At 47.8% G+C, this 15890-nt stretch overlaps 1 protein-coding gene across 1 annotated transcript in view; it reads right to left on the bottom strand.

Annotated features, from left to right (window-relative positions):
• dnajc3a (DnaJ (Hsp40) homolog, subfamily C, member 3a) overlaps window positions 1-15890 on the bottom strand; it is a 95350-nt gene that overhangs the window by 35087 nt on the left and 44373 nt on the right. The window contains exons 6-8 of the mRNA XM_041198818.1: window positions 9748-9929; window positions 2936-3055; window positions 2617-2722 (exon numbers count right to left, since the gene is read on the bottom strand). Of these exons, the coding sequence (XP_041054752.1) occupies window positions 2617-2722; window positions 2936-3055; window positions 9748-9929 (408 nt within the window). The remainder of the gene's footprint in view (window positions 1-2616; window positions 2723-2935; window positions 3056-9747; window positions 9930-15890) is intronic.

Here is a 15890-nt window from a genome sequence, read left to right on the forward strand (position 1 = left end):
GGCGGGGGGGGGGAAGGAAGCAGAGGCGGGGGCGGGGGGGGGGGAAGGAAGCAGAGGCGGGGGCGGGGGGGGGGGAAGGAAGCAGAGGCGGGGGCGGGGGGGGGGAAGGAAGCAGAGGCGGGGGCGGGGGGGGGGGAAGGAAGCAGAGGCGGGGGCGGGGGGGGGGGGAAGGAAGCAGAGGCGGGGGCGGGGGGGGGGAAGGAAGCAGAGGCGGGGCGGGGGGGGGGAAGGAAGCAGAGGCGGGGGCGGGGGGGGGAAGGAAGCAGAGGCGGGGGCGGGGGGGGGAAGGAAGCAGAGGCGGGGGCGGGGGGGGGAAGGACGCAGAGGCGAGGGCGGGGGGGGAAGGACGCAGAGGCGAGGGCGGGGGGGGAAGGACGCAGAGGCGAGGGCGGGGGGGGAAGGACGCAGAGGCGAGGGCGGGGGGGGAAGGACGCAGAGGCGAGGGCGGGGGGGGGGAAGGACGCAGAGGCGGGGGCGGGGGGGAAGGACGCAGAGGCGAGGGCGGGGGGGGGAAGGACGCAGAGGCGGGGGCGGGGGGGGGAAGGACGCAGAGGCGGGGGCGGGGGGGGGGAAGCAGAGGCGGGGGCGGGGGGGGGGAAGCAGAGGCCGGGGCGGGGGGGGGGAGCAGAGGCGGGGGCGGGGGGGGGGAGCAGAGGCGGGGGCGGGGGGGGAAGGAAGCAAGGCGGGGGCGGGGGGGGAAGGAAGCAGAGGCGGGGGCGGGGGGGGAAGGAAGCAGAGGCGGGGGCGGGGGGGGAAGGAAGCAGAGGCGGGGGCGGGGGGGGAAGGAAGCAGAGGCGGGGGCGGGGGGGGAAGGAAGCAGAGGCGGGGGCGGGGGGGGAAGGAAGCAGAGGCGGGGGCGGGGGGGGAAGGAAGCAGAGGCGGGGGCGGGGGGGGAAGGAAGCAGAGGCGGGGGCGGGGGGGGGAAGGAAGCAGAGGCGGGGGCGGGGGGGGGAAGGAAGCAGAGGCGGGGGCGGGGGGGGGAAGGAAGCAGAGGCGGGGGCGGGGGGGGGAAGGAAGCAGAGGCGGGGGCGGGGGGGGAAGGAAGCAGAGGCGGGGGCGGGGGGGGAAGGAAGCAGAGGCGGGGGCGGGGGGGGGAAGGAAGCAGAGGCGGGGGCGGGGGGGGAAGGAAGCAGAGGCGGGGGCGGGGGGGGAAGGAAGCAGAGGCGGGGGCGGGGGGGGAAGGAAGCAGAGGCGGGGGCGGGGGGGGAAGGAAGCAGAGGCGGGGGCGGGGGGGGGAAGGAAGCAGAGGCGGGGGCGGGGGGGGGAAGGAAGCAGAGGCGGGGGCGGGGGGGGGAAGGAAGCAGAGGTGGGGGCGGGGGGGGGAAGGAAGCAGAGGTGGGGGCGGGGGGGGAGGAAGGAGAGGTGGTGCGAGGGAAGGAAGGAGAGCAAGGAAGGAAGGAAGGAGAGGAAGGAAGGAAGGAAGGAAGGAGAGGAAGGAAGGAAGGAAGGAAGGAACGAACATTTGCAGGGGGCAGAGCTCAGCAGGTGAGGGAGGAAGGTGGGCATTGATGTGGAAAGGGAGGCACCTCCCCCTTCCTGACCAAGGAAAGAACTGCAGGACCTGCTGGGCTTCCTCCTGCTACTAAACTCCTCCCTCAATTGTGACTGGATGGGAAGCTGCCCATACATGCCAATAATTGGCTATTTAGAGGGCCTCACTTGGGGCAAGGGTGGACAGGTTACCCTAAACCTCACCTATCCCTTGTAAAATTGTGGGCACATTATAGACAGGTGAGAAGGCAGCAACAAGGCCACCTGGGGAATTTAACAGATCCCCAGTTGCAAACTCCCTGGTGGGGGACTAAAATTCAGTCCCTGTTCTTTTTGTACACTTGCCAAGCCAAGTTTTTCTCTTAAGGATACTGATCCCATTTTCTCCTGGTATTTATCTCTTCATTAAAAATAAATTATGGCAGCAGACATGATAATGATCTCTGGACCTCAACCTGTCTCAATCTGGTAGTCACAAGAAGGTATCGAAGCTGTACAAAAAACTCCACTAATTTCTTTATCCCCTCTACCAGCTACCTGTCAGGCCTTACCCCCACAGCGATTAACAACTCAGTGGAAAGCGATTGATCTATCTCCAATTTCTTAATGGCTCTGAAGTGTGCTTAAACACCTGAATACTAGCAATGATGCACTTCATACTGAATATATAATTAAGCAAATAAATATCACAGCCATTTTGCAAAGGGACAAATGATCACTTGATAGTGGTGTTGGCAGAGGTTGAACATTGACTGATGCATGAACCAAAACTTCCAGTGCTTTCAATGCTATAGTCTTTTTAGCAATCCCTAAATTCATTGGAGCAGGCAGGCAAATCTTTGAGTTGGCACTACAAAATAAATGCAGCACTCCTTCAGCACTGTAACGTAACGTCAATTTCAGAAGATCTAGAGGAGGGTTTGAAACCCTAACTTTGACTCGAGTGCACCATCAACTCAGGATACTAAAAATCTAGGGCTAAAAAATACATTTTACATGACACCACAGACATTAAAATTAGTTTGCAAGCATAACTTTGAGAACAACGCTTGAAACTATAGTTACATCCCTTAGTGCATGCTGCCATCATATTCCATCAAAATGTCCAATTGCAAAACTTCTTACCTTTGATAAACAATGACAAATTCTTTCCTTTGCATACAAAGTGTACTGAAGAACATTTGGCTCAGTTTTCATAGCAGATTCATATTTACTGACAGCATCAGAGTACCTATGTCAGGAAAGAAAATATTTACAATGTACTGTAAAAATTAGAAGCAATATTTTCTGGATTCTTTGTTGTAATAAGCAGGACCCTTCTATTTACTGTGATTATACACAGCTTTATAGTGGTAATGCCAATTAATGCCCATAAATTCTAGTGTGCACAGAATGCATTCCAAGTTGAATGATCAAAGCTGGAATAATTCTAAAATGCTCTTACTTTTCTTGTTTAATGAGGTCTTCTCCAGTTGCCAGCTGCTTGTTGAGTTTTTTCACTTGCTTATAGTGGGCAAAACAGAGTTTGTGATCTGGATCCAATTTCAGGCATTCCCGAATTTCACTATACATAAATCAAAACATGTTACATAATAGTTTAATGCAATGCTGGCAAAAGCTCATTCAACCAAGCTCCAATTCCAGTAAGTAATGGTATACTCAAAACCAAAAACAGTGGGGTCAGGTGGGAAAGGAGGTGGAGTTGGACATAGATCGCAAAAAAAATTTATGCTTTGTTTTATCCCAGTCTCTGCCTCGGCTCTTATGCCCATCGAAAAGAAATGCTGAAAGACAAAAAATTTGGGTTGGCTCAGATCAAACCAAGCTAATATTTCCAAAAACAGTGCAGCACAATTTCCTTGTTATTTACTATAACTAACAATGTCAGAGTGATGACTGTTATTGTTCACAACAGTGAAGATCCACAGGCAGAACGCAGGAACTAAGGAACCTTCTATCCATAATAATTTTGCGCAACGGCTCTAAGTGTCAAACATTGTTATACTATCCCAGCACTCTGTTGTGGCTCAGTGACAATTGTTTTCCTGAAAACACTTCTGTGAATAGCCTAGCAATGTTTTACTTTAAGGGTACTAAATAAAGGAAGCCCTTAAAGTTTAAAGTTGCACCATTTGGACCCTTATTCGCATTTAACATTGCGAGTTTCAATTCTGTCATTTTGCACAGTGTCTGATATCGGGCCACATGACCCAATCGGCAGCATTTGGGAGCAGCCTCTGCTTCCTGACCTTTTCTCTGCCTGCTGACCCTCCCTCTCATCACCTCTCCAGCTGGCAGCTTACCTCCTACGAATTGAGGTTACTCTTTCAGCCTCTCACTGCTCATCTTCAGAGCCTTCGATCACAGTAAGGATCAAAGTGTTCAGAAGAGGGAAGCAGTGAACGAGAGAGGTAGGAGCAAGCGGTTTGGCAAGAGGAAGAGTCCATAGTGACCAGGTTAAGGAGTGGCAGAGTCCGCAAACTGGAGAGTCAGTAGCAACTCAGGGGGCCAGGGCACAGCAGAGGTCATGAGCCAGAGGGTCAGCAAAGGGAAGGGTCTGCAGTAACCAGAGAGTCAGGGAGCAGGGTGTGGGGCAAGCATGAGCAGGGGAGGCAGAGAATGGGAGTTAAGTAGAAAGTTAGCATATCCTTTATCTTTTAGAATAAAATAAGTTTGAAAGTTTAATTTAACAATTTAGGAATTTAGCAAGTATTTGAACTGGAGTATAATGTTTTTTTTTTCTGATGAGAAAGGTCCTACAGAAACTAACTACAGCTTTTACATTGGTTTTAGTAGGAAAATTTGACTTGCTTCAAATTGTTTCACTTAAGATTGCACTTTCCAGGAAGGTAACCACAACTTCAAGTGAGGATTTACTATTGTAAATGCAAGTTGTTCTTAATAATCTGGATTTCTATTCTAGATTTAGTGATGTGTAATGAGGCAGGTTTGATAAGGGAGCTTAAGGTGAAGGAACCCTTAGGAGGAAGTGACCATAATATGATAGAATTTACCCTGCAATTTGAGAGGAAAAAGCTGGAATCAGATGTAACGGTATTACAGTTGAATAAAGGCAACTATAGAGGCATGAGGGAGGAGCTGGCCAGAATTGACTGGGAGATAAGCCTAGCAGGAAAGACAGTGGAACAGCAATGGCAGGAGTTTCTGGGAGTAATCTGGGAGACACAGCAAAAATTCATCCCTAGACTAAAGGGAGGACGAGGCAAGCTGACAAGGGAAGTCAGGGACAGCATAAAAGCTAAAGAGAAAGCATACAATGCGGCGAAGAGCAGTGGGAAAGCAGGGGACTGGAAAGCCTACAAAGACCACAGAGGACAACTAAAAAAGAAATAAGGAGGGAGAAGATTAAATATGATGGTAAACTAGCCAGTAATATAAGAAGATTGCAAGAATTTTAGATATGTAAGGGTAAGAGAGGCAAAAGTGGACATTGGGCCGCTGGAAAATGACGCTGGAGAAGTAGTAGTGGGGAACAAAGAAATGGCAGAGGAACTGAATAGGTACTTTGCATCAGTCTTCACAGTGGAAGACACGAGTGACATCCCCAAAGTTCAAGAGAATCGGTGGGCAGAGGTAAGTATGGTGGCCATTACCAAGGAGAAGGTGCTGGGAAAACTGAAATGTCTGAAGGTGGATAAATCACCTGGACCAGATGGATTACACCCCAGAGTTCTGAACGAGATAGCTGAAGAGATAGTCGAGGCGTTAGTGGCAATCTTTCAGGAATCATGGAGTCAGGGAGGGTCCCAGAGGACTGGAAAATCACTAAAGTAACCCCCCTGTTTAAGGGAGTGAGGCAAAAGACAGGAAATTACAGGCCGATTAGCCTGACCTCGGTCGTTGTTAAGATTTTGGAGTCATTATTAAGGATGAGATTTCAGAATACTTGGAAGTACATGGTAAAATTGGGCAAAGTCAGCATGGTTTCATCAAGGGGAGGTCATGCCTGACAAATCTGTTAGAATTCTTTGAGGAGGTAACGAGTAGGTTAGACAAAGGAGAGCCAATGCATGTTATCTACTTGGACTTTCAGAAGGCCTTTGACAAGGTGCTGCACAGGAGGCTGCTCAGTAAGATAAGAGCCCATGGTGTTAGGAGCAAGGCACTAGCATGGATAGAAGATTGGCTGTCTGACAGGAGGTAGAGAGTGGGGATAAGGGGGTCCTTCTCAGAATGGCGGCCGGTGACTAGTGGAGTTCTGCAGGGATCAGTGTCAGGACAACTTTTCACTTTATACATTACTGATCTAGATGAAGGAACTGAAGGCTTCCTGGCTAAGTTTGCAGATGATACAAAGATAGCTGGAGGGACAGGTAGTATTGAGGAGGCGGGGAGGCTACAGAAGGATTTGGACAGGTTAGGAGAATGGGCAAAGAAGTGGCAGATGGAATACAATGTGGGCAAGTGTGAGGTCATGCACTTTGGTAGGAAGAATAGAGGCATAGACTATTTTCTAAATGGGGAGAGAATTCAGAAATCTGGGACTTGGGAGTCCTAGACCAGGATTCTCTTAAGGTTAACTTGCAGGTTGAGTCGGTAGTTAGGAAAGCAAATGCAATGTTGGCATTTATTTCGAGAGGACTAGAATATAAAAGCAGGGCTGTGCTGCTGAGGCTTTATAAGGCTCTGGTCAGACCACATTTAGAATATTGTAGAATTTTGGGCCCCATATCTCAGGAAGGATGTGCTGGCCCTGGAGAGGGTCCAGAGGAGGTTCATGAGAATGATACCAGGAATGAAAGGATTAACATATTAGGAACGTTTGAGGACTCTGGGTCTATACTCGATGGAGTTTAGAAGGATAAGGGGGGATCTGATTGAAACTTACAGAATACTGAAAGGCCTGGATAGAGTGGACGTGGGGAAGATGTTTCCATTAGTAGGAGAGACTAGGACCTGAGGGCACAGCCTCAGAGTAAAGGGAAGATCTTTTAGAACAGAGATGAGGAGAAACTTCTTTAGCCAGAGAGTGGTGAATCTATGGAATTCATTGCCACAGAAGGCTGTGGAGGCCAGGTCATTGGGTGTATTTAAGAACATGATTGATAGGTTCTTGATTGATAAGGGGATCAAAGGTTATGGGGATAAGGCGGGAGAACGGGGTTGAGAAAATTATCAGCCATGATTGAATGGTAGAGCAGACTCGATGGGCCGAATGGCCTAATTTCTGCTGCTAAGTCTATGGTCTAATCCTATTGTCGTAGGGCAGCAAATTTTACAACTCATGGAGCAATGCTACAGATCTACTAGGATGTTTTTTTAAAAAAAACACTGACACCTGGGAAAGGTCACCAGATCAAGACAGTTGTGAATTATATGAATTTCTTAAAAAGGAAAATATGCCTAGGTAAATTTTCCTCCATTTTATTAATAATGCATACAGATGTGCATAAATTTTATAGGATCTGTTATGCAGCGTTCATTTTTAAGGAGCCACAAAATGGGCATAACATTAGTTCTACTATAAAACAAACATAGGACTGACCAAGGCCTCATTAGCAACTCCTGGAATCATACAGCACAGATGACAACCATTCAAACCATTATGTCTATGCAAGCAAGAGCAACCAATTAGGCTTTGCTAGTTCTTTGCTCCTTCCCCACAGTTCTACTTACTTTCCATTTTAAGTATTTTTTTAATCCCACTTTTGCAGTTAGCACTGCTTCCACCACCTTTCAGGCAGTAGATGTCTGCCCCACAACTGTAGAAAAACAGTAAAGATTCATTCAATTGGTCCCTGGGATGAGAGGCTTAGTAAATTGGGTCTATGTTCTCTGGAATTAAGGAGGAGAGGTAAACTCATTGAAACATTCAAGATTATGAAAGGTTACACAGGGGGATACTGAGATGCTGCTTCCCCTGGCTGAGGAATCTAGAAGGGAAGGATAAGGAGCCAATCATTTAGGCCTGAGACAAGGAGGAATTTCTTCAAAGGGTTGTGAATCTTTGGAATTCTCTACTCCAGAAGGTTGTGGATGCACCATCATGGAATATATTTAAGCAAATTTTAGATCTCTCAAAGAATCAAGGGATATGGGGAGCAGGCAGGAAAGGAGTTGAAACCCCAAGATTAGCCACGATCATACGGAATGCTGGAGGATGACAGAAGGCTCAATGGACTATATGATCTTCTCCTGCTCCTGGTTCTTATGTTTGTAAAAACTGTAGACAGGTTGCCCCTGACTAATCAGATCGCAAGCTTTCAGTAAAGAGCCATGACCCTATAAGTACAGGTGAAGAGAACTGAGGCCACACTGTTATAGCCCTGTCTCTGATCCTGGAGTCAAATGTGTACATCTCAATTCAATCAAAATCTCTGTGCAGAAGAGGCCCTTCGGCCCATCAGTCTGCACCTAATCTCATTTACCACGTGCCAAGTTCTCATCCAGGTACTTTTTAAAGGATGTGAGGCAACCCATCTCCACCACCCTCCCAGGCATTGCATTCCAGACCATCACCACCCTCAGGGTAAAAAGGTTTTCCTCACATCCCCCCCTAAACCTCCTGCCCCTCATCTTGAATTTGTGTCCCCTTGTGACTGACCCTTCAACTAAGGGGAACAGCTGCTCCCTATCCACCCTGTCCATGCCCCTCATAACCTTGTACATCTCAATCAGGTCACCCCTCAGTCTTCTCTGCTCCAACAAAACAACCCAAGTCTATCCAAGCTCTCTTCATAGCTTAAATGTTTCATCCCACGCAATATCCTGGTGAATCTCCTCTGCACACCCTCCAGTGCAATCGCATCCTTCCTATAATATGGTGGCCAGAACTGCACACAGTACTCCAGCTGTGGCTTCACCAAGGTTCTTAACAACTCCAACATGACCTCCCTACTTTTGTAATCTATGCCTCAATTGATTAAGGCATGTCCCATATGCCTTTTTCACCACCCCACTAATGTGCCCCTCTGCCTTCAGAGATCTATGGACACACCCACCAAGGTCTCTTTGTTCCTCAGAACTTCCTAGTGTCATGCCATTCATTGAATACTTCCTTGTCAAATTACTCCTTCCAAAGTGTATCACCTCACACTTTTCAGGGTTACTTTCCATCAGCCACTTATCTGCCCATTTGACCATCCCGTCAATATCTACTTGTAGCCCAATACACTCAACCTCACTTAACCACCCAATCTTTGCATCATCTGCAAACTTACTAATCCTACCCCCCCCCCCAAGTCATCTATGTCATTTATATAAGTGACAAATAATAGGGGACCCAGCACAGATCCTGTGGTACGCCACTGGACACCAGCTTCCAGTCACTAAAGCATCAGGTATCATTACCCTCTGCCTCCTACAACTAAGCCAATTTTAAATCCACCTTATCAAATTACCCTGTATCCTATGTGCATTTGCCTTCTTTATAAGTTTTCCATGTGGGATTTGGTCAAAGGCTTTGCTGAAATCCATATAAACTACATCAACTACACTACCCTTATCTACACACCTGTGCACCTCCTCAAAAAATTCAATCAAATTTGTTCAGCATGACCTCCCTCTGACAAAGCTATGCTAACTATCCCTGATCAAAACTTGCCTCTCCAAGTGGAGATAGATATTCTCCTTCAGAATTTTCTCCAATAGTTTCCCTACCACTGACGTGAAACTCACTGGCCTGTAGTTCCCTGGCTTATTTCTACAACCCTTCTCAAATAGCAGAACCACATTAGCTATTCTCCAGTCCTCTGGCACCTCCCCCATGGCCAGAGAGGAATTAAAAAATTGGGTAAGAGCCCGTGATCTCCTCCCTTGCCTCCCTCAGCAGTCTGGGACACAAATCATCCGGACCTGGAGATTTGTCCATTTTTAATCCTGGCAACATCTCCAATACCTTGTCACTCCCTATATCAATTTGCTCAAGAACCTTGCAGTCTCTCTCCAATTTCCATACCTTCATCCTCATTCTCTTGGGTGAAGACGGATGTGAAGTATTCGTTCAACAATCCGTGAGATAAATGTGCTAAAAATACTGAAGGACTACAAAACTCCTAAAATTACTTGTTTGATACTTCAAAAAAAAAGTACCAACTTGAAATGCTACATTTCTCCAGAACAAGAATTCATCCTACAAAATATTTAAAATATATATCAAACACCTCCACCCACAATTGATGGAATGGCTAACAAAAATCTGGTGACCAAAAAGACTGAAGTGAACGACCTGCAAAGGGTATATGAAAAATGGTAAAAGATTATTAGAAGAATTTAAAAAAAAACGAAGACACTTACCTAAGAGACATTTCATGGTCTCCAAGTTGATAATAGATTATACTGATTTTGTAGAATGCTTCAGTGTTGTCATGTTTAAGTTTTGATGCTGCTTTCAAGTCACTTATTGCTTTGCCACTTTCATCAATCTGTATGTAGCATTCTGCCCGGAGTTCTCTCAATTCAGAATCCCAAACACATGTCTGATGCAGAAGACAGACAGAAACCTTTAGTACTAAATTGTGTAATACATTTTATAAAACCCAAGGCAACAACTTGCATTTACCATAGATGTCTACATTTAAGTTGACCTTTGAAGCCTCAAAAAATCCCTCCAAACACAGGGTTCACTTGTGCAGCAAGTATAAAAGTGAACTGCTGGTATGGGCGGTCATCTTTGTTGTTTGCCACATGGGGTTTGTTCTGTGCAGGTGGGTCTCGAACTCCCACACATCTTTCCGGCACAACCCGTATTGCCTGCTTGATCCTTTACACCCAGTTACAAGATACAGGTAAGTAAAATATCCATTTTGAGGTGAAAAATTGAAGCTAGCTACTATGCACGTACAGCATGTTGTAACCAAAAAGATTGCTTTGTTGAGGCTGGGAGTGGGGGATGGTTTTAGACTGAAGGGATTTAAACACAAGATACTTTTAAATTTGGGCTGGCCTGGAAGTCAAAGGAGGACAAGAACAGGTCATGGGCAGAGTTCTGGATCAGCTGAATTTTGTAGAGGCTTGCAAAATGGTATGTTCAGATAATCACATGAAAAGAATGAGCACACGAGGGAAAAAAGTCCATCACCAGATCATGAGCATGGAGGTGCGCAATGGGCAAGGGAGATTGGACACTCAAGTGAGGGAACATGCACAGAAAGTAAGAACGACAGCATAATGGAGAGGAACTGCGGTGCGAGAGCATGCAAGAGAGAAAAAAGGATTCAACTGATCTTGTCCACACTTTTCTTTTGAGCTACCTATTCAACTCGTGCACCTTCTCGCAGTACCTGCACACACCATCTTCTACCCCTGCCTAATGTTTGCCTATCCAAAACTACAATACCCAAATTCACTCTCACCCATTCACCCCACACCTCACTCTACATTGGCTCCCGACCCAGCAAGGACTTGATTTTGAAATTCTCATTATCATTCAAATCCTTTCATGGCCTCGCCCCTCACTAGCTCTATAACTTCTTACAGTTCTTTAAGAACTCTGTGCTCCTACAATTCTTGCCTCTTGCACATCCCAGGTTTTTTAAATTGCTCCATCAATGACAGCCATGTATTCAAGTGCCGAGGCCCTTAGCTATGCAATTTCCTCACGAAACCTCTCCATCTTTGGGTCTCGGGATTAAAGAATATGGGGAGCAGGCAAGGAAATAAACTTGAGGCCCAAGATCAGTCATGATCATACTGAATGGCGGAGCAGGCTCAACAGGCCATATGATCTTCTCCTGCTACTATTTCTTGTGGTATTATGCTCACCTCTCTGGCCCTGTCTCCACCTTTAAGACTACCCTTGAGATCTATCACTTACCTGTCCTATATATGTGGCTCAGCATCAAATTTTGTTTGATAATACTCAGGTAAAAAACATTGGGACAGTTTACTCCATTAAAGGCACCACATAAATGTTGTTGTTGATTGAGCATCAGACTGGCAAACTACGACGTACCAGGTGTCACGATGCAGCTCAAGGCCAATAATCAGGCCCTCCTGGCTCGCAGAAAGGTAAAAGCGGGAGACAGGCCAAGAGCAGGGAACGGAGGGGAGTAGTCTGAGGAGGCAGGAGGCCAAATTATTTTTGTGGAGTCTAGCAGAGGATTCCTGTTCCTCCTGACTCGATGGAAATACCAAATTTTAGTCGGCTGGTTTATTCTCCCCCATCATCCAACAAAATGTTCAGTATGTAAGCTCCAATCTTATCTAATCTAAAAAGGCAATCAGGATCCTGGGATCCTTATATGCAAACTGAAGTGTGCCTATGGTCCGTAACAGTGATAGTTCCTTTCAAATTGGCACCAACTGCATCAAGGTTAGCAAGGGGATATGGCGACTGACCCCATTTTGAGGCAGTCACAGCAATAAAAAAAAAAGTTATATTTGTTTCCTTAAAACGGATAGAACATTGTGTTTCCACGGACCATGCCAAGCCAGAGCTAAAGCTCAATTTTGTAGTTACAAGGGCATCTATAACAATTTAAGTTGTAAAGCAAACAGTAGTGTCTAGATGAGAATACATTTGTCTTGGTGGAAAAGGCGCAAGTTGACTGATAATAAATACCAGTCAACAAAGAGCAATTTTCCCCAGACGTTTCCATCTTGCCACCTAATGCGGGCCATATGGTCTTGATTCCTTTAGTCCTCCATGAAATTAAAATAAGTGTTAGTTTTTAGTTGTTTGGTAGTGCAGAACTAAGTATTGCTGAAAGGAGGGACATGTCTAAGCTTTTCATCTTGCAAAGGAATCCTCCACTAGACCCCACAAAAATAATTTAGCCTCCTGAGGGGAGAATAGTCCCAGATTTGCACTAAATGCGGATGGCGGCTTTTCACTCTATCATCCCAAACCTGCCGCATTAATTATCCATTCCTGATAAACACGCTGTTGCCATTGCAGGCAGGCTCTCATTGTCCACCATGCCACTTCATCACGCTGGGTGCCATATTTAAAGTCCAACCACATGCACACTTCAGTGCTTCCAGCCCACAACTGCTGCAAAAGAAGGCATAGCCCTGAAAAGCAAAAAGACTGTAGCCCCCAGGTTCAATGACACATCCCTAGAGCGCCTTTTGGACACAGTGGAGACTTGCTATGATGTCCTTGACCCCCGCTCTGGCTGCAGAATGGGCAGCAACCTCTAATCCGGCTGAGGGGCGGTGGTCAATACCAACACTCTGTAAAAGAGGTCAGCCATCCAGAACCATAAGATGAATGAATGATCTCCTCTATTCCACCAGGAAAAGTCACTCTTCTCACTCAACCCCAAAACACATCCAAAGGGCCTCTCGCTCTCTGCCAGTTCAAGGGACATCGCCATACACACCTTCATTATCCTCATCCATTGGGACCACTCACCACCCACACATGCCAGGCATACTTACCTGACTTGGCAGGTGGCCTGCTTACACTCCATCTGTATTTATGCAGGACAAGTTGGTACACAAGAGGAAGAGGTCGCTTATCAGTGGAGGAATGGGTGAAATCAAGGTCCTCATGGACTTTGAAAACAGCTATTCAGCTGGCTGGTGAGGATCTGGACCATTCCCATGCTGATGGTGAGGTCAGCAGTGCTCTAGCATGTGAGGGTCCAGCAGTACAACATCCATCAGCCAACCATGCTGTGAGTGATGTGTGATGTTTCACAGGCCACTGCCATGCACTAATTTTTTCTCCTTGCCTTTGCAGGTACATTTATTAAACAACTAAGAAAATCCACAACCCAGGGCCTCGAATCAAGCCCCAAGGAAACCTCAGAAGGGGAATCTAAAGGCATTCACGAAGTGCCATCACAGCACTCACCCACACCCTTCATCAGCACATGCACCTTAGTGGGACATAGCTTTAGAGTAGCCTCGGGATCACAATCTGGCAAGCACATCACACTTTGATCCACAGCAGGTGGCGTCAGGGACTTCCCAGGTGTCTAGCACTCGGAGGACGGAAATTTGAGGAGACAGCCAGATGAGCCTCTGGACCAGGTCATATCACAATTGCTGGAGCTGCAATGCAAACTCAGGGATATCAGGAAGGTGCCTGCTGCACTCCTCAGATTGCAAGGCTCGGTGGAGTCCATCTGCCTTCAGGCTGAGGTGATTGCACTGGCATGCTAACACACCGGAGGTCAACACTGGGGGAATGACAGCCACCATGAAGACCTTAGTCCAGCATTTCGCTTCTGCACTGCAGCACAGGCTGAACTCCATCACTGACACCATGGTTGACCTTCAACAGTGTGCACACAAGAGGGGTGCAGGGCAGCTTGATCTCACTCCAACTACTCCTCCTCAATGAGACAGCCAGGGGTCCTTGCGGGCCCATAGGGAGGATCAGCAGGTGCATACCCCAGGGCCATCTACCCAGGCGACACGGGAGTATCCAACCCATCCGAATCTCCTCTTCCCGTAGCCCTAGGAGCTTCAGCTCCACAGCTCAAGGTGGGTGCCACTGCCACACAGCAGGTCTCTGAAAAGCAGAGTCTCAGCCCTCCACCCACCGAAGTCAGCACAGGGTGTAGCAGTCAACAGGCTGCTTTCACCTCCGCTGTGGACGTCCAGGGTGCACCAAGACATAGCAGCAGGGTTAAGGAGGTCAAGAAGTTGTAGTTGCACAGCCTGGGCATGAGTGTTAATCACTTGTTTAAATGTTTACTATTATCAATAAACTCCCAAGAATGTCTTTCTGACTATGGCTCCTTGTTCTGATGAGCAGTGTTCGTGTCACTCAAATGTGAAACCTTTCTGCACACGATAATGGCAGGCATTTCAGTCCAGTGCCTCTGTTTTGTGCAGTCTTCAGACCAAAGTAATGGTCCTGCCTCTCACTCCCTGGACATTAGTGATGTCTACACTCTACTGTGTATGCCACTGCTGCCAGAATGTCATGGGCAGGCGTCAGAGCTCCATCATTCTCTGTGCTCTCAGCACCTTTAAAGATGGGACTGGGCCCCATCTCTTCAGCATCCATGACCAGTGATGTGGTGCTCATGAAGGTCTCAAGTGCTGAAGACGGACAAAGGGTCAGATGCTTTTACAAAGTTTCATGGCTGCATCTCTGATATGACCCTGATCAGAGGGAAGTGGAGTTGCCCCCAGTCTGAGCATATCTCACTCCTGTCTGGCCATGTGAAGATCTATGGAGTATCCTCACTGCATGTTATCATTCTCCTGCAATCAAGCGACTATTATTAGGGCCTCCACTGCGTTGCCATGACAGGTCCATTCTCAGAGGGTATGTGCGCTGCCATAAGCCAGACTGGAGTTAAGCGTTCATAGATGCAATGTGAGAATCTTATGGTATCGCCTCACTGCATGTCATCAACCTCCTCCATGAACCGAGCAGCTAAGAGGTGCCTGCCTCATCTGGCCAGCGTGAGGGCCTCAATGCTGTCATAATTGCTTTTGAGAACCTACTCACCCTTATTGTCAACATTCTCATTGGAGGAGACCTCTAGCTCCTGCAGCCCCTCCCTCAGCCAGCTCCTCTCCCCATTACAACCTGGCACTGCAAAGGAGGCAGCTGGCTATGAAGTGTGACACCATCCGTGTGCCCCACCAGACCAGTCGAGGAACTGGAACTTCATTTTCAGCATCCCAATGGTTTGCTCCACCAAGTTGCAGAATGAACCTTGTTATAAATCTTTGTTCTGCTGCAGTCTGAGGCTGCCACAGTGTCATCAGCCATGTCCTCTGCAGGTAGCCCGCCCCAGGGGAACCATCCTTGCAGCCTCTGTAGACCCTGGAAGACATCAAGGATCTATGACTGACTGAGAATGTAGTTGTTGTGCACTCTCCCCATCACATCATGATCTTATTGAATAGCGAAGCAGGCTCAAGGGGCCAAGTGGCCGACTCCTGCTTCCAATTCGTATGCTCCATGTGCAGACCTACAAGATGCACGTGGTGGTTGCGCACTAGCTATGCATTTAGTGAATGGAATCCGTCGTGGTTGACTGCATGCTGCAATGGAGATCTGCAGTTGACGGCACCCTGTACCTGTGGGAAACCCGAGATCTGGGCAGATCCTGTCAGGTTTGCATCCTGATTCTCCTGCCCCTGGGCAACATGCAGAAAGTTGTGTGCCCTTGCGAAGATGGCATCCATGACCTCATGGATGCATTTGTGGGTGGAGGAGTAATATTCCAGAGGTCACCTACGAAGCCCTAAAAAAGAGCTACTGGCATAGAAATTGAGCACTTTCACGGCTACAGGCAGTGGGTGCCCTCCATGTCTATGTGGTGCCAAATCCTGCAATAGCTTGGCAGATGTGACCTAGACATGTGCATTCGTCAGCAATACTGATTCTTGGTCATCTGCAGGTATGAAAGGCAGCATCTATAGATCCTGGGCATAGCCAGGTGCCAACCAGTGTCAGTTCACTGTGGCTCTTCAGCAGCATGTGGAGCCCCAACCACCCCTTCTTCCAGAGGATGCTACTCCTC

This window comes from Carcharodon carcharias, chromosome 11, assembly GCF_017639515.1.
Source record: "Carcharodon carcharias isolate sCarCar2 chromosome 11, sCarCar2.pri, whole genome shotgun sequence".
Classification (NCBI taxonomy): Eukaryota; Metazoa; Chordata; class Chondrichthyes; order Lamniformes; family Lamnidae; genus Carcharodon; species Carcharodon carcharias.